We start from the raw sequence: 27,287 nt of genomic DNA, 5'->3' as shown, positions 1-27,287 counted from the left end.
AAGATAGTGAAATCATAAAGCATAGACGTAGCTGACTGCTGCTGAACATTGATACCAAAGTCCATTGAATATAAAGATAAATTACATTACCCTGAATACAACTTAACTAAATTAAACTAAAATACATGAACTTGTTTTCCTGCCTGCTGCTTGTCACCACCACTTACAACAGGATACTTTACAATGAGCCTTTTTTATAAATCTGTTATTTATCCCTCAATTATTTTTGCTGCTTTGACTTTTGAGTTTCTATAGCAACTTAATATCCCCTTGTTAGGATGAATACATGTCTTATCTGATCCTATAGGAGATTGTTGAGACCAAAGTCTGTTTAGCGCTGGCTTGACCGTACCATAACTGTTATTGTGTTTAACAGAAAGATACATGTTCAAGCATCTCTTAGTCACAGACAGATCTGCAGAGACACGACTGAGGAGTGACGGATCAGCTCACCTGTTTGAGGAGTTCTTACTTTCTTTAAAGCATCTGCCTCCATTTACCAGTAAGTACTGAAGGATTATTTGAATTATTTGAAGGATTAAAGTAACGTGTTATGGCAGGAAAGTTAAATCTGGTATATTCATTTTAATGTCACCTTATATATATTCATGTGTGTTAAATTAGAAGGGACAAAGTATCTTTTCCCTCCCCCAATATATTGAGGTGAAGTCCTTGGGTTTAGAGAGAGATGTGAGCAGGGGACACCCTTATTTGGGGATAGTGCCAAGACGCTGGAATGTTTCCCTCGTAAAAGAAGGGTGTGCGTTACACATGCTTAGGGCAAATGTGTGTGTGTTTTCATTGCAGTAAATATATGTGCTGCATGATTACTGGTCAACTATACCTCTGTTCTTATTCTTTCATGTGTGGGTACTAAATGGCTACAAACATTGTGGAGAAATTAGCTTAAACATGTTTTATTACTCTATATGAAATGGAAGCAGTTTTTTATGATAGGGACGAGAGAGCATTTTCAGCATGTCAATTATCAGGGGAATCGACTTGTTCTCAATAGATGTGTGTGGTTAGTTACTTTGTATTAATAATAACAGTATGTGTAAAGGAAGCTGGAAATATGCAAAGTGAAACCTTTTATTTGAAATAAAGATTCTGCAGGGAATATTCTTAAAGAACAATAGCTCAAGTGTCTGAAAGAGCTGCAGGCTAAATGAGTGTGCGGTACTTTTTACTGCTTGAGAGCATAGGTAATGTGTTCCTCGTTATTATTGATATGAAAGTAATTAACATGTATTACGTATATTTAGCCAACTATAACAACTATATCTTAAAACATACTTTTAACTTGTGTGTGGCAGTCAGGAGGCGGGAAGATGGACACAGGGACAAAGGGCCATAAAGGAGATGTGTGTGTGCTGGCTGCAAGCTGCTGTGTCGCACTGATTGGGTGCGACAGGCCATGTGTTGGTCTCTGCCAATAAGATGACCTCTGGGGGAAAGCACGTACACACCTCCTCCTGTGTTTTAGTATGAAAGACTGTGTTTTCCTTTGGTTCGCGCTCTTGTTTTTCACCGGCCGTTCCTGAGACCTGTCTCACACGTGGTAGAACCTGAGCCCGGAGTACTCTGCAGAGTGCTTCGTGATTTCTTTGTATTTGTATTGTTACCTTGTATCATTAAAACAAGATTATTGTTTCACTTGTATTCTGGTGTTTCTTAATCCCTTCCTTTTTACGAATTTACCCAGCTTATCAAACGACACGCGGAGACGAGGTTGGTTTTAAACATCCTCCAAATCTCCAACAGTACTCATCTCTGTTATATTATTATGTTATTCCTTTTATGTTTTTAGTGTTATTGAGTCTATGGGTGGAACATTATATCTCTACGTAAGAGGAGGAATATCATGTTTTATTAAAGCTCACACAGCCTTGGTCATCTCAGCTTGACTCATCTTATGTTCATAATATTCACTCACTTTTTCAACATGCCGTAACAAGAACTATAGTTCCATTAATGTCAGATTATATTTCGTCCATTTTTTGCAAGCTAATTGCCTCCGTGTCTCTGCAGCTCGTCATTGAACTCATGGGGGTCATGGAGGTTGTGGACACTTTAAGAGAGTTCATACGGCGTGTCGTTTTCACAGCACAGCTATTCATTCTAATCTGGACAACAACATGGACAGCTTACAAGAATAATAAGCAAATCAACAGAATTTCTGAACGTTTCAAAGCCCTGGAGAAGATGGTGGAATCGATTGAACCGGAGGAGAAACGTCATGCCGGCGTCTCTTATGCTCTGAGCTATGTCCATAAAGATCTGATAGAAGCTGAGTGTACGCTCAACACGTTTAATGGTTCAAACTTAATGAAAAAGTTTCTGAAATCAACCCACTACAAAACAAAGTTTAACAATCTTGAAAAAAATCTCAGTCATGCTTGGGAGAAACTCTCTTGTGCTCTTCATCAGAGAAGGAGGAAGGAGCAGAAAAGCATCGTGGAGGAAACGATCAGAAGACAGCAGAACACATGTATTATACTATAAAGCAGAGGGTCTGTTGTTGACATACTTGCCAACCTTCAGACCTCAGAAATCGGGAGCATTGCAAAATGGGGGGGGGGGGGGGGGGTGCTAGTGAATCGCCGGAGCTGTTAGATTAACATTAACATGCTTATTGTAGTTGTAAGTTCAATGCCTTGCGGCCTGTAGCACCATCCTTGATGGAGCATATGTGTGGGCTGGACCTGTATTTTATAGGAAAGGAGTGAGCAGAGGGTCGAGTTGTCGATTCTTGTTCGGTTTTCTGTGACTATCTTCCTCACCCTCTCAGACTTTGAGTTGCGCGCGCTACTAAAGAGACGTGTTACCATGGAAACCAAACAATGGTGTAGCTGTATTAAAATCCGAGTGGAAACAGTCCTGAGTAAATCTGATTTTGTCAGAAATCGGGAGAAATGCGGGAGAAATATGACCCCGGGAGGAAACCGGCGAAAATCGGGAGGGTTGACAAGTATGGTTGTTGAGTGCTAATGACAGTTTGATCATGGGGGACTTCATTGTGAAACCCACTTGGGTATAATGCCTTCCAATCTGTGATAGAAGAACTTGGTTGAAGGTTTTTATTTGTATTAGATATATTTATTTTAGACACTGAATAATCGTATTTTATAGACATAGATTCGATTGTTTTAAAATCAGTCATGTTTTAGATTAATTATCAACATGTTAACCATTAATTCCATGATATTAAGTTTGGTCAATGAACCGTTTTCTTTGCGCAAATGTATGAGAATCACAGAAATGCCGTATTGTTTGCACATGATCTTTACATTTAAACCTCAGGAAACATCCATGTAAATGTTGCTCATTTTAAAATAATATGAATTGATTTTATCTTCATCCATTTCTGTTTGATCCTTTTCTGCTTTTATTTGTGTTGTGCACTGACAGATATGCTAGAGAGGTTCATTTTCACGGTGTTTTATGTTTGTGTTGTCAATCACCATTTATCTCTTATTCCAGGCTTCCTGATTGTCCACCCCTTGTGTGTCTCCTGTGCTCATCAGCACCAGCCCCCCCCCCCCCCCCCCCCCTGATTGTTTTCACCTGTGTCTTGTTGTGTGTTTAAATTCACCTGTCTCCCAGTGTCAGTTCGTCTTGTCTCTTGCCATGGTCAGGTCTATGCTCTCTTTGTACTCTTGAAAAGTTTTGTTCCTCACTACGCGAGCGATTTCATTTTGTTCTCATTTTTTGTCATCTCAACTTGAGATTCGATAGTGACAATTTTTTGTTCATCTTGCTTTTTTTTGTGGAAAAAGTATCTTACCAAAACTTTACCTCTGTCTCCCGGGTCGTGCAATTGGGTCCTATATCCTGAGTGTCTGAGTTCATAACAATTTGCCAGTTATGAGCTTCTTCCCTGAGGCTGTGACTCCGCTGAACTCCCCTCCATTACTCACTAGCATCATTGCACTCACCTGCACTTATTAAACTTAACGGACATGTTATTTGCACAATCGTGTTACATATAACCATTTTTTATGTCTTCTTATAATATTACTGTTTGTACATACAATCTGCACTTCTGTTAATATTCTGTCAATACTTACATCTGTATATTGTAGATGTTATCCTCATTCAATGCTCCCTGTATTGTCAGTATTTATTTATATGCACCTTGTTTTTATTTATAAATAGCACATCTCGCGTTTCTGGTTGGATACTAACTGCATTTCATTGGCTTGTACATGTACTTTGCACAATGACAGTAAAGTTGAATCTAATCTCATTTAAAACTCAGGAAACATCCATGTAAATGTGGCACATTTAAAAAATATATGAATTGATTTAATCTTCCATGTGTATACTTTCCTCCATTTTTGTTTGATCATTTCGGCTTTTATTTGCCAGTTATGGTTGTTTATTAATGCTATAATATTTACTTTACACGCAGCAGGTTATGACTAAATATAGATACCATTGTTTATGGTGTAGGGTTGAACTTGTGCTTATTGGAGATGTGTTTCCTCAAATAAAATCCATAAACAGTGTGTTCACGACAAGACAAGTTTCATGTTTTTTTTTTCCAGATATTGAGCATTTATTTCCTAATGTGGGAATCTGACGTCATTCTCACCTGATGCGGTTACATGACCGGTGACCGGGTAAACAGGAAGTCATAAAAAGTTTGCCCTCAGCTCAAGAAAGTCTATCTTGGTTGCACGGTCACTGGTCTTCTCCCTCTCACAAAGGGCGAGTGCAAGACGAGATTTTACCGTTGACGGAGGGAAACTCACCCGACAGGCACGAGACTGGAGCTTAATGTACACAACCGGCCCAGCTACCCGGGATATTAAGTGACCATTTCGCCAGCAGGATTAAGCTGAGTTGGAAATCTACTCTGTGAAAGACCAGGCCAGCCACTGTCCTAGTGTTTTTTTGTATTTTCTTGTTCATTTTCTTCATGTGCAGTTTATGGCAATATAATTATTTTATTGTTCGTGTCTAGGTTGCGCTCCTCTTCCTCGGCGGCGTAGGCCTGGGTGGAACGCTGCCTGCCTTCAGTGTAGGGACTGCACGGTGTGACACTTTCTTCTCTGTATGCTAAATATCTCACTGTTATTATTTTATAGAGATTGTGGTTTGAATATTGCATGCTTTCGTTGTTTTGGTGTGTGGCTTTTCTTGTTTTCGTCCCTCACGATGAGCAGGCACTGCAACCCAGCGTACCAGGCCTGCCCAACTGAGGAGGGTATCTTATATACGTGTTGAATTATATTTGCCATTTTAACACTTTACATGAATTGACCTTTTAAACTGTTTCCAACATTTGTTAAATAAAGCTGCGTATATTTTTGGAATTCATGCCTCTGTCATAATTGAACCTATAGAGCTCCTGCGGTCACGTGACTTTTGGTTATCAGCCACCATTTTGGCAGTAAACATGACGACCGGCGCCAGCGTTTTCCTACCGTGCGAGTATACATCTCATTTTAATTCAAGTGAAATTCGGCTTTATAGTACAAAATTAGAAAGATTAAATATAAGCGACCCATATAATGCACCCGGTGTGCTTTTCAAGAGCATAACCTCCTGCTCTGAAGACGATGTACCCGACTTGCGCTACGCGGACATCCACAGCTATCTTGTAAGCTTTCCATCAGTGTACTCAGGAGACTCCCTCAGAGCTTACAAAAGCTTGGAGGCTTACAAATGGTGTCAGTCCGGCTTCGTAAACAACATTCAACTGTGGAGTCTTACATCCAAAAACTTCGGCATCATCACTGCAAGGGTAAGTATTAAATTATTCCAGTTTGATAGGCAGTGTCATGTTAGCATTGTTTGTTTATTAGCTTGTCTAGCTACGGCAGTGTCACGTTAGCATGTTTGTTTATTAGCTTGGATAGCTACTGCAGTGCGTCTGAAACTAGTTTGTATTTTTGCTTTTTGAAAACTTTTTGTAGCATTGTACTGTATTCCTTCACCCACCTGATATGAAGTGATCACTGCATAAGCGAAAGCAAACGGCCGGGGGTCCCATCTTTCAGTCTTGTTCAGACGGCTCCTGGCTCTTTTAATCGCTGCGATCCACTTTTCCCTCCTCTCCGCGTCTTTTGGAATGCGATAATAAGATACACCTTTCTTCTTCCCACGCCTATTTGTGCAACCTGGTGCACAGCAGTTATCCACCATCCTCGACAGTCTGCCAGTGCCTGCCAATGAATTTACTGACGCGATTACTGCCAAAATGGCTGCCCCCTTCGTTTCTCGTCACGTGACCAGCATATGTGACATCATCCGCAGGAGCTCTATAGACCCTTTTTGTGTTTGTACACAATGATGACGTAGAACGTATGCGCGCGCATTGTGGCAACAGAAGGATGGCAGAGATAAACAGCTTGTCAAGCTACGCAAGGGGATTATCAACTAAAGATCGTGAATGTTACCTTAACAAGTTGACTTTGACAAATGGTGTCCGACTTCCAGATCCGTGTTCTATTGATGAGTGGGTTGAAGACGTTAGCAAGTGGCCGAATATACAGTGGCCAGATATATATACCTATTTAATTGAGAAACCGAGCGTGTACACCAGAGAGAAATTACGAGCCTATAAGTCAGTGGATGCTTACGAATACGTTGTCTGTGGTCATGTACAGAACGTCAAATACCATGACATAGACTCAGAGTTTTGTATTTTGAGATCAGAAATTCTCCCTAGTCAAAGACAAGGACACAAGACAACGATGTATGAGGCTTGGGTCATAATCAACCAACGAGAAAACTACGTCCTCACAGCGAATTGCACCTGTATGGCGGGGTAAGTAGTCTATTATTTGGTGTTGTGGGCTTGTAGGTAACAGTTCAGGGGTGTGTTACTGTCCTTTCAGCTGGCTATTACTCTCCTTTCCATATCAAAAATCGTATGCCTTGCCCTGTAACTTTCTCATCATAACCAGGGTTTGAAACTAACATGTTCATGAACAACAACACAGCGACAACAGGGTTCAAAATGTCAGCAGCCAATATCATTCAGTTACATTCAAAACCTGATTAAGCTTAGGATACTCACATGTCTAGTAAGTTAGATGTTTACCTACTTCATAGCCAGAGCCGAGATTTGTCTGAGAGCAAATGTTACTTTCAAGCCCAGTATGTTTATTATGATTTTGTGAATTTTCAGGCTTGGGTCATGCTGCAGCCATGCAGCTGCAATATTATTCAAAGTTGAGCTCTATGTTAGGATGGGAAGGACAGAGAAAGCAGTGGTTACTTCTGGATTGTGCATGTGGAAAGACATCAGCAGGAAAGAAGTCAGACCAGCTCCATTGAGGGAAATCAGCTTCCACAAACCAAAGAGGCTTGGCAGGCAACTTCCAGCAGCTTCAACATCTGCTAGGAAGAATAGTATCACACCCAGAGGCATGTAATAGTTGACAGAGCCTAGATAAGTTTCCTTTTGCCATAGTGCATTTAATTAATTCTCAGGATTTCTCCTCAGTGTCTTGACACCATAATGTAGCCTGAGAAAGGTGTTACTTGGTGATGCAGAGATGAAAAGGCCTACAGACCAACGTGGCATCATGACTTTTTGTAAACATACACGCTCAGTTTGAATAGTTTCAGTATCATTTGTTATGTTAGTTTGAATATGTCTGTCCTTTTGTCTTCAGATTACTGATTCTAGAAATTCGATTGTTTGTTATCTACAGCTTAACTGGTCTGGTTTTAGAATAATTCAGTCATTATTCTTAAAATGTGAACATTATGCAGCACACTAATTGTGTCTTTTTGTTGCTCTATTATCAGTGTTGACAGATGATGACATCCGGGAACTGCTGGATGTGTATCCAGGTGCTGCAGTGCTGACGAGCCTGGAAAACAGTGACACGGACACTGCATCGTCTGACACTGATTCAGAAGAGCATCCAGACTTACCTGAGCCCTTGACTGCTTTATTTGATGCAACACTCCGGGAACTCTCACCACAGGAAATGAAGGTGAAATGTGAGGATACATTTCACAAACTAAAAACTACACTACAACCTCAACAATGTGAGAAACTGGAATTTGTGACACGGAAACAGTCAAGGTCAAATGAGTGGCAGGGAAGCTTTAAAATCGGTCCACGGCTTACATTTAGGGTCCACGGGTTCCTCCTGCCCCTTAGCAGGACTAGCTTTACATGTGGTAACCTCAGTCACGGTTACCACACTAATAAAGACTAAATTATGAGACATATAAACGTAAGGCACCGACACAAGTTGTGAAAGTGACTCACAAACAATGACACTTGTCTTTAATGCAGAATATAATTGATGTCCATAATCAATAATAACATCTGTGTTGTTTAGTGTAAAGACCACAAGATGGTGCTATGAGACTCAAGAAATATGGAGCCTTTGTGGTCTGTGTCCTTCTCCTAATACAGATTTGCTGAACAAGCAATACTGGAGAAGACGATTAAAGGAAAATATGACAAAATAGGAAAATCATTTATTGTTACAAATCCTTCAAATCATGAAAAGAAATCATGAACAAATAAATTATAGATGGTTGCTTGTAATTTGACAAAAAAAGTGCTTCACATAGGAATAATGAACTGATAATGAAGCTCAGCGGAAATTCAACCAGGAAGACCGTCTTTCCTCATTCATTTACTATTTCTATGTTACTACTCTCTCTCCTCTCAATAAGTGTTCGGGGGCGTCACTCCCCAGCTTAACCAATCATTTCGCTCTATGCTCACAAGCCTATCATAGCGCTCCGCTAACCCTTTTAAATCTGCACTCCCTCTGACAGCTGTCATTTCAGGTGACTCTACGCAACCCTCCTCCACCCCTTTTCCCCTCCTGTCCCTCTGAATCCAGGGTCAAGCTAAGCTCCTCCCCCTCAGACCGACCCCAACCATCCATTCACCACCACCAGGGTCAAGCTAAGCCTCTCCCCTTCAGACCGAACCCAACCATCCATTCACCACCACCAGGGCCAAGCTAAGCCCCTCCCCTTCAGACCAAACCCCAACTATCCATTCACCACCACCAGGGTCAAGCTAAGCCCCTCCCCTTCAGATCGAATCCAACCATCCATTTACCACCACCAGGGTCAAGCTAAGCCCCTCCCCTTCAGACCGACCCCGACCATTCATTCACCACCACCAGGGTCAAGCTAAGCCCCTCCCCTTCAGACCGACCCCGACCATTCATTCACCACCACCAGGGTCAAGCTAAGCCCCTCCCCTTCAGACCGAACCCAACCATCCATTCACCACCACCACCAGGGTCAAGCTAAGCCCCTCCCCTTCAGACCGACCCCGACCATTCATTCACCAACACCAGGGTCAAGCTAAGCCCCTCCCCTTCAGACCGACCCCGACCATTCATTCACCACCACCAGGGTCAAGCTAAGCCCCTCCCCTTCAGACCGACCCCGACCATTCATTCACCACCACCAGGGTCAAGCTAAGCCCCTCCCCTTCAGACCGACCCCAACCATTCATTCACCACCACTAGGGTCAAGCTAAGCCCCTCCCCTTCAGACCGACCCCAACTATCCATACACAACCACCAGTGTCTAGACCCCGGGGGGGTTTCATCGGATCGGTTCTCCCCTCCCGAATGATACTCCTGCACAACGGGGCCTTATCGCCAAAACTCCATTACATTCATTTGTGTATTCCTGGCAATAAATATATTCTTCCATCAAAACCGTCTCTCCTGATTGAATTGACTTTATTGAATACAAACAGAATCAACAACATGTACACTGAAAAAACTGAACATTTAATTAAATGTATGATGTCAACAGATTTCACATTACTGCATTAGGTTAGTTGAAAGCAATAATATTAAGATTAACTTAATATTATTGCTTGCAACTAACCTAATGCAGTAATGTGAAATCTGTTGACATAATACATTTAATTAAAGTCAACGATTCAGTTTTCCTCAGTGTACAGAACAAGAAATGCTCTGTGACATGCAGGTTATTTTGTTGGATAATGATTTCACAACTCTAGAGGTTTTTTTATAGAAATGAAGGATACTTTTTGATCAGGAGTCTCAATGTTTTTCAGGCAGGGTTGCAACAATAAGTTGTATATAGGCCATAAAATGTAGTATGATATATGACACTAAGATAGTAAAATAACCAAACGTAGCCGTACCTGACTGCTGTTATTAATCTAGTATTGATACCAAAGTCCATTATAAATAAAGCGATAAAATACATTAACCTGCCTACAACTTATCTAAATGAAACTAAAATATGTGAAACTGTTTCGTGCCTGTGTCACCACCACTTACAGGATCGTTTATAATGAGACTAGATCTTCTTTATTTTATAAATCCTTCTATGTATTCCTAAATAATAGTTGAGCCTTTACTGCTTTCACTTTTGAGCTTCTGTAACAACTTAACATCCCCTTTCTCACATCAATACATTTCTTATCTTATCTTATAGGAGATTGTTGAGAACAAAGTCTGCTTCGGGCTGTTTAGACACATACTTAACAATAAAAATATAGTTGTATTGCCTTTAGCAAATGCTGATGAATAAATGAAGCTTAGCGTAAATTCTTTCAGGAAGACTGGTATACTTCAGGCATACTTGTCAACCCTCCCGATTTTCGCGGGAGACTCCCGATTTCATTGCCCTCTCCCGGTTTCCTCCCGGGGTCATATTTCTCCCGCATTTCTCCCGATTTCTGACAAAATCAGATTTACACACGACTGTTTCCACTCGGACTTTAATACAGTTACACCATTGTTTGGTTTCCATGGTAACACGTCTCTTTAGTAGCGAGCGCAACTCAAAATCTGAGAGGGTGAGGCAAATATTCACAGAAAACAGAACAACAATCAACAACTCTACTCTCTGCTCACTCCTTTCCTGTAAAATACAGGTCCAGCCCACACATATGCTCCATCAAGGACGGTGCTACAGGCCGCAAGGCAGTGCACTTACAACTACAATAAGCATGTTAATGTTAATCTAACAGCTCTGGCTATCCACTAGCCCCCCCCCCCCCCCCCGCCCAATTTAGCATTTTTAAATGCTCCAGATTTCTGAGGTATAAAGGTTGGCAAGTATGACTTCAGGCCGCAGCTGCTTATAATCAGCTCATCACGGGCGTTCTCTTCTATTACATTCACCTCATTCTCCAGCAGCCAATCACCGTGCTGCAGCCAAACTTTAAAATGGTTCTCCTCTCTCCTGCAGTCAGCTGTTATTTCAGGTCGTCATGCTGCCACCCGCCTCCTCCCCCTCCCCCTCCTTTCATCACATCCAGAGCCAGGAGAGCTAATCCAAAGACCTCATCACACCTCCTCTTCATCCCATCTCCTCATCAAATCCAGATCTTCATCATCATCACCAGTGTCTAGACCCCGGGGGGTTCCCTATATGCTCACGGCTGCATTTCCCCCTTTAGATATACCATTTCAGGATCGGGGTCTAATCGCCAAAGATCACGTGACATGTGTCAATAAATATTCTTGTACAAAATGAAGTCTCTCCTGATTGAAATACTTTTACCTACATTTAATTTACTCGCAATACATTTTTACATCTGTACTTTTATTTAATTGTTCAATTTGTAATTTCTTCCGCTATGGGGCTCCTGGTTTGTATTATTATTATTTGATATGTGTTATTGTTCAGGAAGCTTTTACCAGGAGCCGAACTATCCACGGGGGTTTTGTGAGTAGAGCCGGTTAACGAAAGGCAAAGCAGCCACTTTTTAAGGAGATAAGTCCTTACATTTGATGCATACTAAAAAGTTCCTCCTTTAATGAGGTATAAGATAAGATGACACTTTTTAACAAGAAGCAATTGTACTTTATACATGGGACAATATTATCTGCATTTTGCATACACAGGCCATTTGCATCATTCATTTGGATGTGGGGAAAAAATGTATGATAGCAAGTATTTTAGAAAAAAGTGCTTCAGTTTATTTCTGCTGTTAAGTTGGTCATGTTAACATGGAGGTCTACAGAGATGGTACAATTATAAAACGTAGCCGTAGCAACGGCTGTTATTAATTTAATAATGATCCCAAAGCCCATTACAAATAAAACAATAAAATACTAAATACTAAATGAAACTTAAATACGTGAAATAGTTTTCCTGCCTGCTGTTTATCACCACCACTTACAACAGGATAGTTTATAATATAATATACTTTTTTATTTTATAAATGCTGTTATGTATCCCTTTGATCCTTTACCTTCACCTTTGAGCTTTTGGAACAACTTAATATCCCCTTTCTCGAATGAATACATGTCTTATCTTATCTTATAGGAGATTGTTGAGAACAAAGTCTGCTTTTGGGTTGATGCACAATCAACTATTCAAACATATTGAATTGCCTTTTGGAAATTTTGATGAATGTTCAAGCATCTCTTCGTCACAGACAGATCTGCAGAGACACGACTGAGGAGTGACGGATCAGCTCACCTGTTTGAGGAGTTCTTACTTTCTTTAAAGCATCTGCCTCCATTTTCCAGTAAGTACTCATCTCTGTTATATTATTATGTTATTCCTTTTATGTTTTTAGTGTTATTGAGTCTATGGGTGGAACATTATATCTCTACGTAAGAGGAGGAATATCATGTTTTATTAAAGCTCACACAGCCTTGGTCATCTCAGCTTGACTCATCTTATGTTCATAATATTCACTCACTTTTTCAACATGCCGTAACAAGAATTATAGTTCCATTAATGTCAGATTATTGTTTGTTTGTAGCCTTTATTTAACCAGGTGAAAATCCCATTGAGATCAACGATATCTTTTTCAAGGGAGACCTGCAGCACATTGGTTACACATAAAAACAACAGAAAACAAAAAGGACATCAATACAACATAATTACAGGGGTATACATTAGCAACCTATTCACAATGACAGACATCTAATAACATTTCATCTATCCGAGCTTTAAAATGATGCAAGGGAACCAAAATGCTCAGTTTCAAAAATGTTTGCATAGTGTTCCAAGCTAGAGGAGAAGCACACATAAAAGCTTTAGTGCCTAAAACAGCACTTGGCTCATGTAATAAAAACACATCCTGGGATCTCAGGCAATAGCTGCTTGCCACTCTCTGTGAGATCAGAGAGCAGATATGAGCTGGTCGTTTACCCAACATGGCTTTATAGATGTAACAGGGACAGTTATGTCTCATTTGTATATAATATATTATGTAAATATGTCTATATAATTACACAAAATCTGTGTTTATTCTTGTTTCATCTTGTGTTAATACCTGACGCAGTAGGACTCACATCAGTATGTGGAACTATAATTTTAGCGTGTACCCCTACGTTCCTTATGTATGTGACACTGTTCCCCTTTTTTTCGCGGGGTTCATGCATCGTTCTCCCCTTTTGATACTGATCTCTGTGGGAGAGGTAGGCGGCTCTTCAGCCAGAAGCAATTTCCGTGTTTTAGTGTTGACTTTATGCACTTTAAGTTACTTTTTATTACTTATTTTTGCTGTAGTGTCTCACGGGTGTTCACAATGTATTTCTGTGTTGTTTAATTTGTATAGGGGCACGTTAAAGAGAGTACTGACTGGAGAAATGTTTTCTTTCTGTCGCTGTTTCGTCAGGTATGTTGTGTTACTTTTTACGTTATGCCCTTTTGATACTGATCTCTGTGGGAGAGGGGCACGTTAAAGAGAGTACTGACTGGAGAAATGTTTTCTTTCTGTCGCTGTTTCGTCAGGAGTGAAAATAAATGTACATCCTGAATGAAGCTACACGTCTGGGTCGTCGTCTTTCTACACAACACAACGCAGAGTCAGACACAGCCGGTTACACTTGGTGCCGTGACGACCCGTTGTATCCGCGACCAGCGCCGTCTGGTCCCCGGGGTAAAGCTGCTGCCCACCGGCGGGAAGAAGGAAAGACTGGAGTGTGTGTTTTTTTTCCTCTTTTTTTTCCCCCCCCCTCTCTTGCTGCGACGGCAGGTGCGTTAAAGGGACAGTGTACATATTCAAATTGAGAGATGCACTGAGTCTGAGAGGACACTTATCACTGAGTATATCTGTCTATCTGTGTTTTATCATTTTATTTTATTTTAGTGTTTTATCTTTTGTGGGTGGCTTTAAACTGTGTTTTGATTGCTTTGTGGGATTTTTTTGTTGTTGTCATTAACAATATGGATGTTAGTGGGCATGATGTCACATTTGGGTTGGGGAGGGGCCAGCGACTTAAAGGTAGTGAAAGATTTGGGTTCACTAGTGATTTCAACCCGACATTAATACCTGCTGCAAGCTCCACACCTATTATGCAGCCAGACCGTAAACTTACACAAGTAGTATCTGTTGAAGCTTTTGGGGAAATGATAACAAGTTTGGCTAAACAGATAGGTGAGAACATATCAAGCACCATGCACCAGCCCAGTGCTGCCCAGCCTCAGTCTCCCACCAATCCACACCCGTCCCACCAGGCTGATTTGTCTCAATTGAAGGTTGTGGTGCAGTCAGACACCAAGGCTCCGCCTTACTTCAGGGGTGATCGTGCTGATGTATTTTCTATTCATGAATGGGAGGACATGATGAGATGTTACCTGAATAGAGTGAAATGTGACACTCACGTAGAAAGGTTTGATCTGATTATGTCAAGACTAACAGGTAAAGCCAGGGATGTGGTGAAAGTGTCAATCCGCAGCCGACCTGACTTGAGTGCGACCGACCTGCCCACAGCTGTGTTTGACATATTAAAGGGTAACTTTAGTGAGCTGTCATACTCTAACTTGCCCATGAAAGATTTTTACGGCACTGTTCCACGTGCTGGTGAAAGTGCTATGGACTATTGGATACGCCTTAACAAGTCAATAGATGCTGCGGACGAGTGCCTCCGGAGGCGAGGTAAATGTGTAGATGACCCCAGTGCAGAAGTGGTCTTGATGTTCATTAATCACTGTCCTGACCCCAGTCTCGCCATATCATTCCAACTGAAGGCACCTGAGCGGTGGACCACGGCTGAGGTTCAGGAGCGTCTGGACGCCCATATGAGAAATGTGAGAAAAACAGCAGCGCAGTCTCATAATGTGGTGGGTCTGTCAGTTTATAGTCAGAGCCCTGTGACTGATTCTTTTCGCCCTGTCAATCTGGGGATGTCTCAGGCCTCATTAGCGCACCAACCAGACCCCCCTCCCAACTCTCTACCGGCCACTGCCCTTGCTTACAGTCAGCCTCAGCCAGACCATGCTAGGGTGAGTCCCCAAGTGTCCCCCTTATCCCTGCCTCTCTCTGCTGTCTCTGACCCAGCCCCTACCACCGTCAACCCACCTACTACCGACGCTGGTGTTCAACAGGTAGTTGCAATGTTTGACAGAGTTCTGGCTATGTGCAACGCTTCCCTTACAACCAGTCAAAGGCCAGACTACCATCAGCCAGGTAACCACCAACAAGCCCACCGTCAGAATGGTCAGCCAGGCAACCACCAACAAGTCCACCGTCAGAATGGTCGACCCCGTTACCAGCAGGCATCTGAGTCCTTTCCATGCAAGGTTTGTGGCTCCAGGGACCATTCAACCCATGCACACTGCAGGCTTTACAGATTATGCCTTAACTGCTTCAGTCCTGGTCACATAAGAAATCAGTGCCCACAGGCCTCTCCTTCCTCAGCCATGCCACCTTCTCCCTCCAATGCTGGTTTAAACTAGCCCGCCCGTGCAGTGAGAGGGATAGCATGGGCGGCACTAGTGACACCCTCAGTGAGGAAAATGACTTAAGATCAACATATGTGAACTGCTGTAGTAATCTTCCTGATGACAAAACTGTGATTGCTGTGGGTTCACATAGAGTTGAAGGAGCCAATGACTTGTTTTATACCCCAGTGTTAGTAGGGGGTCAGTCAACTTTAAGGGGGATGCTTGATTCAGGGAGCATGTCATGCACACTCAGCGAAGAGGCAGAGTCCAATCTTAGAGCTGCTGGTGTCCTCCCTTGTCCTCAGCCTGTGCCAGAGAAGGTGGTCCTAGTTGGCTGTGGTGGCCTTATGACACAACCCAGATGTATCTATGACCTGGAGATTGAGGTTTACGGTTCTAAATTCATTGTGCCAACTTTCCTTGTCCCAGGGCAGAGAGACGAACTCATTATTGGTAGCAACGTCATCAGGCCCATATTACAGAGGATGAAGTCTGATGAGAAGTACTGGGAGCTCATCCAGTCCAACACCTCAGACCCCGACTGTGAGCAGTTTCTTCAGTTGCTCAGCTGCATCACTCGTTGGTCTGGTCCTGAACTGCCTGACAAGGTTGGCACGGTCAAGCTACGGCAAGCTATCACTCTAGCACCACAGAAGGAGTATCTGGTGTGGGGAAAGCTACCTGGCAGTGTTCCTGTGTCCCCTGGGAGCACTGTCATTGTGGAGCCCACCTCCTCCCGTTCAGCCCCCAAAGACATTATTGTGGGACGGGTTGTGGCACCCATGTGGGGAGATCGTTGGGTCCCTATGAAGGTCCTTAACCCAACCAAGAGTCCCGTGACACTACGCCGCAATGCTAAAGTGGCCGATGTGTTTACTTGTGTCGCGATGGAAGACCTTCCCCTCTCTCAGGGTGTGAATAGGCCACAGACCAGTCAGGCAGCTGACCCTCCTCCCAACTCAGATGCCAGCTCTACCCACGCTCAGCAGCTTAAAGACTGTGGATTGGCAGACATCGACCTCGAAGGCTGTGCGGTGTCAGATGAATGGAAAAAGAGACTCTCTGAACTGTTGCTCACTTACCAGGATGTCTTCTCCAAAGACAAGCTGGACTGTGGGGAAGCGAAAGAGTTCGTCCACCGGATTCATCTCACTGATGATCACCCCTTCAGGCTACCCTATCGCCGTGTCCCTCCAGCACACTATCACAAACTGAGAGAGGTGCTGTCTGAGATGGAGTTGAAAGGCATCATCAGTAAATCAGTCAGTGAGTATGCATCGCCGCTGGTCCTTGTCTGGAAGAAGTCAGGAGAGTTAAGGATCTGCACTGACTTTCGCTGGCTTAATGCCAAGACCGTCAAGGACGCCCACCCGCTGCCTCACCAGGCCGACTGTCTTGCTGCCCTTGGTGGAAACGCCTTTTTCAGCACCATGGATCTCACATCGGGGTTCTACAACATCCCCCTCCATGAGTCTGACAGGAAGTACTCGGCATTCACAACACCCTTAGGCCTGTATGAGTACAACAGACTTCCCCAAGGTCTTTGCAACAGTCCCGCGTCCTTTATGCGGATGATGATGAGTGTGTTTGGTGATTTGAACTTCTCCAGCCTCCTCTGTTATTTGGACGACCTGCTTGTCTTTGCTCCATCCGAGGAGGAAGCCCTGAAACGGCTGGAGACTGTCTTCTCGCGGCTCAGAGCCAACAACCTGAAGCTGTCTCAGAAGAAGTGCTACTTCCTTCGCAGGACTGTGGGGTTTCTGGGTCACGTGATAGACAGCAGTGGCGTCTCAGTCGACCAAGAGAAGGTGAGGGTCATCTCAGCTTTCGGGAAGGAGGATCTCATGAACGACGACGGTTGCACCCCATCTCAGCGGAAGGTCAGGTCTTTCCTCGGGATGGTGCTGTATTATCAACACTTCATTCCTGGCTGTTCTTCCATCGCAAAGCCACTCTACGCCTTAACTGCAGGGCAGAAGAGGAAAGCCAAGGGCTCTTTCGGTCGGAGAAGAGCTGGCACCTTTCGAGAACTGACTCCTCAGGATTGGACCCCTGCCTGTGAGAAGGCATTTGATGATCTGAGACACGCACTCCTCAACAGCGTGGTGCTGGCACACCCAGACTTTGATAGGCCTTTCATCCTCTCCACCGATGCTTCCCTTGATGGTCTGGGTGCTGTACTGTCCCAAATTTCTGCTGGTGAGGAGAAGGCAAGACCCATCGCCTTTGCAAGCAAAACTCTCAGTCGCAGCCAGCTCAATTATCCTGCACACAGACTGGAGTTCTTGGCTCTAAAGTGGGCGGTTTGTGAGAAGTTTAGCCACTGGCTCAAGGGTCACAGATTCACCGTCTGGTCAGATAACAATCCTCTCACATATATCATGACCAAGCCGAAACTTGACGCCTGTGAGCAGCGGTGGGTTGCTAAGTTGGCTCCGTATTCCTTCGAAATCAAACATATTCCCGGCAGGTTGAACGTGGTGGCGGATGCCCTCAGCAGAGACCCTTTCGTGAAACCTTTGAGGGAACGGTTGCTGCGTGAACCCTACTTGGAGCTACTGGACCAGGTCTGTGACGTCAGTGATGGGTCTGTGCAAGATGCCTTCCGCCTCACCTGCCAACCACAGTCACTGGAGGGTCCATCTCACTCTGACGCCATTGAAGGTTCAATGTCTGAGGATGAGGTCTCTTCTCTTCTTTCCTCCTTGGACGAGTGGGACTCTGCTCCTAGGGAGCGTGCAGCCTCCCTGGTTGATCACCTCACCACCTTTGAACCACCTGGCCAGGACACGTTGCATTCCCTATCTCTTTCTGAGCTGCAGTCACACCAGCAACAGGACCCAGTAATTTCCAGGGTCGCTCTCTATGTCGACAGGAAGCGCAGGCCTTCCAGACGGGAACGCTACAATGAGAGTCAGCCGACTCTGAGAGTCTTGAAGCAGTGGGATAAACTGACTCTTCTGAATGGCGTCCTCTACAGGGTCACGAAAGATCCCTTGACTAGACAGAAGAGGTCCCAGTTCGTGGTGCCGGAGTCGCTAAAGGCAGATGCATTATCTGGTGTTCACGACCATGCTGGCCATCAAGGTCAGCCCCGCACACTGTCTCTGGCCCGCCAGCGTTTCTTCTGGTACGACATGGAGAAGGATGTCCGCAATCATGTGAAGCACTGCCACAGATGTGTTCTCAGCAAGACTCCTGAACCTTCCGCAAGAGCCCCACTGGAGAGCATTAAGACCTCTGCCCCTCTGGAGCTTGTGTGCATCGACTTCTGGTCAGCTGAAGACCGTCACAACAAGTCTGTGGATGTTCTTGTGATCACCGATCACTATACAAAGTTGGCACATGCTTTCCCCTGCCAGGATCAGACAGCTAAGAGAGTAGCCAAGAAGCTGTGGGACAACTTTTTCTGTGTTTATGGCTTCCCTCAGCGCCTTCATTCTGACCAGGGAGCAAACTTTGAAAGTGAGCTGATTGCTGAGCTCTTGCAGTTGTCAGGGGTTGACAAGTCCCACACCACACCTTACCACCCTATGGGGAACGGCGGCACAGAGAGGTTCAACCGCACCCTGGGCAACATGTTGAGGTCTCTACCACTTCGCTCCAAACAGAAGTGGCCGCAGATGATACAGACAATGACTTTCGTGTACAATTGCACTGTCCATGAGACCACTGGGTTCGCGCCCTTCTATTTGATGTTCGGGAGAATCCCAAGGCTGCCAGTGGACCTTCTGTTCAGGAATGTACTTCATGATGTGACTGTGTGTGACTACAATGCCTATGTGAAATCCCTCTTGGAAGACCTGCACTGTGCCATGGCACTGGCCCAGAAAAACTGCACAGCGGAGCAGAGACATCAGAGTGACCAGTATAACAAACGGGTCAGGGGCCAACCTCTGTCTGTCGGTGACCAGGTGCTGCTGGCGAACAAAGGCGCCAAGGGAAAATGCAAGCTTTCTGACAAGTGGATGCCTGTTGTGCACGCTGTGGTGGCCTCAAAACCAGCCCTCCATATCTACCGGATCAGGGATCCAGAGGGACATGAGCGTGTTGTTCACCGAAACCTGCTGCTGCAAGTCAACTTCCTTCCGCTGGAGGAGGCCTCGGATGGTGAAGATGATGCTCCTGTGCCCGCACCTACCCCTAGCATGACCGATACCGCTCCGGCATCTGATTGGCATGGGACAGAGGTGTCCGAGTTAGACACAGCAGCTGCAACAGCTGGGCCATCCCTAGCTGGTTCCCTCTCGGATGTTGACGGGGAGGATGGCCGCACCGCCTCATGGGTCCTTGAGCAGTCCCCTTTTGATGACTCTGTTCATCCAGACCACCCACCACCTCCTTCTGTGTTGGTCACCCCCGTTTCTAGTGACCCTGCAACTGCTGTAGAGACCCCAATGGCTTTCCCAGCTCCTCTGCCACAACGGCCCCCTGCCAATAAGCGTCAAGCATCACATGTAGATGGCCAGGTTACCTCACGATTCGGCAGAGTCATTAGACCTGTGCGCCGCTTCATTGAGTCCATGGCACAACTTGAGTCCCTTCTTGAGGGTTGAGATAAGGCCGCGTGCTGTTATTAATGTGTGAAATGTGGCGTGTTAGCCATTATTTGTGCTCTGGTGATATACTGCTGTATTGAGCCTTTTTTTATTTTTCGCTCATCCACATCGTTTGGCCAGGGTGTGGGGTGTAAACTGCACCTCACCTTGTCTGTAGAGTACTGTGGGTTCTTGCTGGGCCCAAGCGAGTCCCTCATTCTCTTATCCTTTAGGTAGGAAGCTCTTATTGCTGTTTCATATGGTTTTGTTGCTTGTTGTAATGGCCAGTGTGTTTATATGTGGATTGTTTTGCGACCCAGAATTTTGCATAATTCTAGCGGGGTGAGTGTAACAGGGACAGTTATGTCTCATTTGTATATAATATATTATGTAAATATGTCTATATAATTACACAAAATCTGTGTTTATTCTTGTTTCATCTTGTGTTAATACCTGACGCAGTAGGACTCACATCAGTATGTGGAACTATAATTTTAGCGTGTACCCCTACGTTCCTTATGTATGTGACACTGTTCCCCTTTTTTTCGCGGGGTTCATGCATCGTTCTCCCCTTTTGATACTGATCTCTGTGGGAGAGGTAGGCGGCTCTTCAGCCAGAAGCAATTTCCGTGTTTTAGTGTTGACTTTATGCACTTTAAGTTACTTTTTATTACTTATTTTTGCTGTAGTGTCTCACGGGTGTTCACAATGTATTTCTGTGTTGTTTAATTTGTATAGGGGCACGTTAAAGAGAGTACTGACTGGAGAAATGTTTTCTTTCTGTCGCTGTTTCGTCAGGTATGTTGTGTTACTTTTTACGTTATGCCCTTTTGATACTGATCTCTGTGGGAGAGGGGCACGTTAAAGAGAGTACTGACTGGAGAAATGTTTTCTTTCTGTCGCTGTTTCGTCAGGAGTGAAAATAAATGTACATCCTGAATGAAGCTACACGTCTGGGTCGTCGTCTTTCTACACAACACAACGCAGAGTCAGACACAGCCGGTTACATAGATAAACGTGTACCAATGACTGAGCCTCTTTACAGTGACTGAAGGCAGACCTGCCCTGGCATACAGGGTACAGTGATGAGTGAGTGCTTTACAGTTACTAACAAATCTCAGTGTGCTGTGATAGGCGGCATCTAACTTGTTCAGGCAATGGGCAGGTGCATTCATATAGATCAGATCACCATAGTCCAGCACAGGTCAAAAGGTCACAGAGCCTTTTCCTGGCTTCAAATGAGAAACAGGACTTGTTTCTGAAAAAGAAACCTAGCTGCACCCTCAGCTTTTTAAGCAGATTATTGACATGAAGTTTATGTATGGTTAATGTAAATCCACTTTACAACTAATTGCAAAAGTATAATGAGTCAACTGATAATAATGTTAATTGATTTTAATATAATTAAACATTTACTAAACAAACATGTAAAACAGAAAGAGGAGTGCTCTGTAAAGGCCCAGATACACCGGCCCGAAATCGGCAGTAAGGGCCGAACATGAGCGTGGGCACGCCCTATTCGGAGTGGTGTGCGCCGCACCGTCGGGTCTTTTCTGCCGACCTGACGCCTTTTCTCGTCGGGAACACCACCGGAAGTCGGACAAAGGGATAACACTGATTGGCTGTTCAGCTAGCGAATCAGTGCATGAGAAGTGTTAACGGAAGTGAGGGAGGTAAACAAATGATTTAAAATTGGAGATGGAACACACACGGACGGCTATTTCACCTGATCGGTTTATAGAGCTCCTGTTCGTTCAGGTTTTCAATGGACGAGAGTGAACATGGAAAGAAAAACGCTATTTGTTGTTTGTTTACATCACGGAGTCTGTTCTTCTTCTCTGTCTTCCGGTTGTTCCGGTTGTTGCCTCTTTTGAATGATGAATACACACTACCGCCGCCTGCTGGTAAGGAGAGTTATTGCCACTCATGCATGCGCAGTTCATACGTGCTCGGCTCGGATTTGCGGTGTGTTCCAGTGCGCGAAGTTGGCAAATACGCAGGAGAGTCCTGCGACGCAACAGTCGGTGTCGGCGTCGGCGACTTCTCAGGTGACTGGCCTGTGTATCTGGGCCTTAACGTGCAGGTTATTTTGTTGGAAAATAACTATCACCACTCTGGAGTTTTTTTCTTGAAATGAAGGATACTTTTTGATCAGGAGTCTCAATGTTTTTCAGGCAGGGTTGCAACAATAAGTTGCATATTAAACTGGGCCATAACATGAGGTACCACCATGTGATGATGTTTATGGAAGATATGACACAAGAATCAAGATAGTAAAATAATAAAGCATAGTCTGCTGCTGAATATTGATACCAAAGTATTTTACGAATATAAAAATATAATATATTAAGCTGCCTACAACTTATCTTAACCCTCCGGTATCACTGTGGACATTTTTGTCCAAATGGGTAATTTTCCAAGTTTCATTTGGCAATAACTTTGGTTGTGTTGGTGCAAATGGCCTGATTTTTTGTAACAAGGATATTTTCTCTCGATCTATTTTGATATTCCAATTAAAAATGTTCAAATGGGTCTTTAATTCACTGTGTAACAAATCCACTACCATAATTGACCATTCGGGACAATGCAAAAGACTTTGATAAAAACATAATATAAAAATAATTTTTTCACCACTGTTTTGGGTTCAATCTTTAAAGCAACTTCCGCCCTAATCAGAAATACCAAAATGTAATCATTCTAAGGATTTTAACCCTTTAAATGTCATTTTGAATACATGACATCGCTGTTGTTTTTCATGATAAAAACTGAGAAAATGAGTTATTTTCCGTGTAATACATATCTGGGGACTGGCTTCTTTTTTTATCACAGTCTTGGATATGTCAAAGATTAGCAACAACATTTATTTTTTTGCATTATTAGTTTTTGCACAGAACCAGATTAAACATGACATTAGTCATTCGGGACAAACATTTCCACTTCCAAAAACTGCTCTAAAATTATAACAAATTAATATTTTTAAAGACTTTTTGAGGTTAAATCTTTCAATCAACTTCAGTCCTGATCAAAAATACCAAATATTATATTATTTTCAGGATTCTAACCCTTTAACTGACAGTTTGACAACATGATGTTGCGTTTTTTTTTAAAACACACACACACACACACGCACACACACACACACACACACACACACACACACACACACACACACACACACACACACACACACACACACACACACACACACACACACACATGTGATTAACTCCTTAGCCAAAACATTATTTTAATGTGATGGACTCCTTAGCCAAAACATTATTTTAATGTGATGGACTTCTTAGCCAAAACATTATTTTAATGTGATGGACTCCTTAGCCAAAACATTATTTTAATGTGATGGACTCCTTAGCCAAAACATTATTTTAATGTGATGGACTCCTTAGCCAAAACATTCTTTTAATGTAATGGACTTCTTAAGCCTACCATTCTTAAATGTTTCAGGATTTTAGAACTAATTAGAGAACCTTCGCCACCACGAGGAAATTCCTTTTGAATTTCGTCGGAAGACTTTAATGTGTGAACTATGAATTAAGGTTTTATATTAGAACATGATCACAGCATGATATGATTAGTATGATTATAATGTTGTAACGAGAGAAGGTAAAAACCCTGTATTAGTTTGGACCTATTTTTCTTCAAATAAACTGATCCCACCTTTTGGATTGGGACAACTTAAAAGACATCTGTGCTCACTTCTCCTGCTTCAAAGGTACGATGCACCCTGCCACACTCACACTTAGGTAGGGCCACACCTCATTACTGATATCAAAATCCTTCGGGATCGCTTAAAAAGATTAAGAGAGTTGTCTGAATTGAAACAGCAGTTCATTGAACCTGGTTCTTCAGGAGTTAATAGAGGTGAGATCTTGCTGACGTTGGTGGATCTGAGCCAAGCAGTAAACTTACACTCAATAACTTCGGTTAGGTTAATTAGTAGGTCTGAGTCATTTCCCGGAATAAATGATCAGGACCTCACCAACTCTAACAGTCTTATTGTCTTTAACAGATGCTGACGGATTCATGTGTAATAATCTCTTCGTCACAGAACCAGACCTGCAGAGACACAAAGGACTGAGCAGTGAGGGGTCAGCTCACCTGTGGGAAAAACATCTTATTTGACTTCTTTCAAGCACACAGTCCTCCATCCTCCACTTTACAGTAAGTTATCATTTCCTTTATCATTATTTGATTCCCTTAATGTGTTTAGTGGTATTGAGTATGACAAAGTTCTGCAAAAGAGCAGAATAATAAATGTGATCATAGATTATTCAGTGTTTGTTCTCATGTTGTTCAGCACCGCTCACCTGTTCAACATGCTAACAGGAGAATGTAGTCTCATTAATGTCAGATTCATGTTCGTCCATTTTATAGCATGCTAACTGCCTCCCTGTCTCTCCAGCTCATCATGGACGTCCGTATGGCCTTTGACACCAGTGGCTGCGTGAGTCCCATTTTGAATTCGATCATGTTACTTGAAACTCTAATAAATAATATAGAAAGTAATAGTCAGCAATTTCACAGACTTTCAACAAGACTCAACATGCTTGAGAAGCTGGTGCTATCAATTCAAGAAATGGAACGAATTAAAGACTCCGACGATGTCCGTAAAGCTTTGGATAATCTCCAATATGCTCTGACCGAAGCCAAGGAAAAGATCGAGAAGTTTCATAACTCAAAACCTTTACTAAAGTTTGTGAGATCAAGCCACAATGAAACAAAGTTCAGAGATGTGAACGAAAGGCTCAGTGATGCCTATGAGGAGCTTTCTGGAAGTCTGCATGTACGACAGAACCAGATACAGGAGGAGCAGGACAAGAAGCGGGGCAAGAAGCAGGACAAGAAGCAGGACAAGAAGCAGGACAAGAAGCAGGAAGAACGAAAATGTCTTGTACTTTAAAAGGCAGAATGTTGTCATAGCAACGTACCAGGAGCAGTTGTTGAGTGCATCAAACAGTTTGATCACGACTAAGCTCTTTCATTTAACAATCAAGTTAAAGGAAAAATGGCCAAACCCTCTTTTTCTGTTCTTTCGCACTGACAGTAGGGTTTAGTGATTGCCTACCAATCTACAATCTTTGATACAAGACAAATTGTTGTTTTTTTTAAAACATTGTTTCCATCCAATCAAGCAAATCAGAATGGATTGAAGTTTTTATTTTGTATTTTAGTTGTAGTCACTGATTCATTTATAGACCGAATCAGAATCAGAAATCTCCATGTCATGTTTCAGATAAATTATCAACATTCAAACTATTCATTTCATGATATTAAATGAGCCATCTTAGCGATCATATAACCAAATGGCACCAAAACAAGTTGTGAAAGTGACAAAGACACTGGCCTTTAATGCAGAATATTGTGTAATTGATGTCCATAACAGCTTGTTGTTTACTCTAAAGACCACAAGATGGTGCCAAGAGACTCAAGAAATATGAACCCTTTCTGATCTGTGTCAAAATAAAGAAGGAATCTGTTTGTACACGAAAATATGACAATCGTTTATTGTTACAAATCAGGAAAAAGTCATGATAATGCATTAAATACAGTTTTTATATGACATGAAGTAGAAAGTGAACTTTGGGTTTTAACATTGCTTTGTGTTTCAGAGTGAAAACATTTATAACACTGGTTCCTCATATTCAAACGTATAACAAGAAGCTATTGTACTCTAAACATGGGATACACACAGGCAATGGACATGATTCATTTGGATGTGTGAAGCAAATGAATGCAAGTATTTAAGAGTGGAGTCGAATAAATAAAACTATAGAAACCAAACCTTTTTTTTCTTTGCACCAGACTGTAAACATATTTATTTCTGCTGTAAAGTTGGTATTTTTAACACGGAGGTCGACTTGCTTTTGGACCAAGCTTGGCTTCACTTTAAAGTACCAGAAGTTGGCGCTTTGGGTTAGAAGTGTGAACTAATTTATGTTTACAACTGCTTCAGTCTTATTCCTAACCATCCTTCTTTGTCCTCACATATGGGATACACAAAAGTTACATTTTTTATAGCTTGTTTCCGTCTTGTTTTAGGAGGAAAACAAATAGTGTTGCAGCAACGAGTCCTAAAACCCGGAAATAACTTAGCATTTTAATACTTCTGGTTCCCTCTTCTCAAAGTCAACAGGTTTTTTGAAAGTTTTTGAGCAGGATCGGAAGATGGCGGAGCAAGATAGGAAGTTTGCAGAGCAGGAGAGGAAGCTGGGCAAGCAGGAGGCATACTTGTCAACCCTCCCGATTTTCGCGGGAGACTCCCGATTTCATTGCCCTCTCCCGGTTTCCTCCCGGGGTCATATTTCTCCCGATTTCTGACAAAATCAGATTTACACACGACTCTTTCCACTCGGACTTTAATACAGCTACACCATTGTTTGGTTTCCATGGTAACACGTCTCTTTAGTAGTGAACGCAACTCAAAGTCTGAGAGGGTGAAGCAGATATTCACAGAAAACAGAACAAGAATCTACAACTACTCTACTCTCTGCTCACTCCTTTCCTGTAAAATACAGGTCCAGCCCACACATATGCTCCATCAAGGACGGTGCTACAGGCCGCAAGGCATTGCACTTACAACTACAATAAGCATGTTAATGTTTATCTTACAGCTCCGGCGATCCACTAGCACTAGAGGAATGTGCAAGGTATAGCTAGGTTCTTTAATGTTGCTATCATGTTTAGAAGTAGACCCATGAGCAAAGAATCTCCTGTTTCAGACCTGAACAAATATTTGTATTATTTGAAAGGTCTACTTTTCTGTTTTCTGTCTTTTCTGATTTCTACAGTTTGCAGACGATGTCTTACTTATCCATCGTGAGGAAGCTGGACGAGGAGCTGGAAGAGGAGCTGGAGGAGCTGGAGGAGGAGCTAGAGGAGGAGCTGGAGGAGCTGGAGGAGGAGCAGGAGGAGGAGCAGGAGGAGGAGCTGGAGGAGGAGCTGGAAAGAAAACTTGAAGGAAAAAAATGTGTTATACTTTAAAAAGCAGAATGTTGTCATAGCAACGTACCAGGAGCAGTTGTTGAGTGCATAAAGCAGTTTGATCACGACTAAGCTCTTTCATTTACCCATCAAGTTAAAGGAAACATTGGCCAACGCACTTTTTCTGTTCTC

General features: G+C 43.0%; 1 protein-coding gene and 1 long non-coding RNA gene across 4 annotated transcripts; both read left to right on the top strand.

The window, feature by feature from the left end:
* The first annotated feature begins 416 nt into the window (after nt 1–416).
* LOC307026773 lies at nt 417–25,672 on the top strand. Of its 2 annotated transcripts, none has more exons than XR_013804449.1 (3): nt 417–502; nt 24,184–24,335; nt 24,577–25,672. It is a non-coding gene; the product is annotated as an uncharacterized lncRNA (long non-coding RNA). The 2 variants fall into 2 exon arrangements; XR_013804450.1 differs by lacking the exon at nt 417–502 and adding an exon at nt 12,336–12,466.
* On the top strand, nt 6,277–9,089 carry LOC307026774 (uncharacterized protein). 2 transcript variants are annotated; one of them, XM_079694903.1, is made up of 4 exons: nt 6,277–6,778; nt 7,142–7,380; nt 7,768–7,958; nt 8,761–9,089. In XM_079694903.1, exons 1-4 carry the CDS (start codon nt 6,315–6,317, stop codon nt 8,953–8,955), a joined length of 1,089 nt encoding a protein of 362 aa, XP_079551029.1. In that variant the 5' UTR covers nt 6,277–6,314; the 3' UTR covers nt 8,956–9,089. The 2 variants fall into 2 exon arrangements, 1 of the variants encoding a protein (XP_079551029.1); XR_013804451.1 differs by lacking the exon at nt 7,142–7,380 and having other exon boundaries at nt 7,768–9,089.
* Nucleotides 25,673–27,287: the final 1,615 nt, after the last annotated feature.

The sequence above is a fragment of the Notothenia rossii genome, assembly GCF_949606895.1.
Source record: "Notothenia rossii genome assembly, contig: scaffold_205, whole genome shotgun sequence".
Classification (NCBI taxonomy): Eukaryota; Metazoa; Chordata; class Actinopteri; order Perciformes; family Nototheniidae; genus Notothenia; species Notothenia rossii.
This window is presented reverse-complemented; position numbering and strand designations above follow the sequence as displayed.

Coding starts and splice junctions, on each gene's coding strand:
- LOC307026774 (XM_079694903.1), top strand. CDS start 6,315: ATGCGCGCGCATTGTGGCAACAGAAGGATGGCAGAGATAAACAGCTTG. Junction 6,779..7,141: donor AATTGCACCTGTATGGCGGG/GTAAGTAGTCTA, acceptor GTGAATTTTCAG/GCTTGGGTCATGCTGCAGCC. Junction 7,381..7,767: donor GAATAGTATCACACCCAGAG/GCATGTAATAGT, acceptor CTCTATTATCAG/TGTTGACAGATGATGACATC.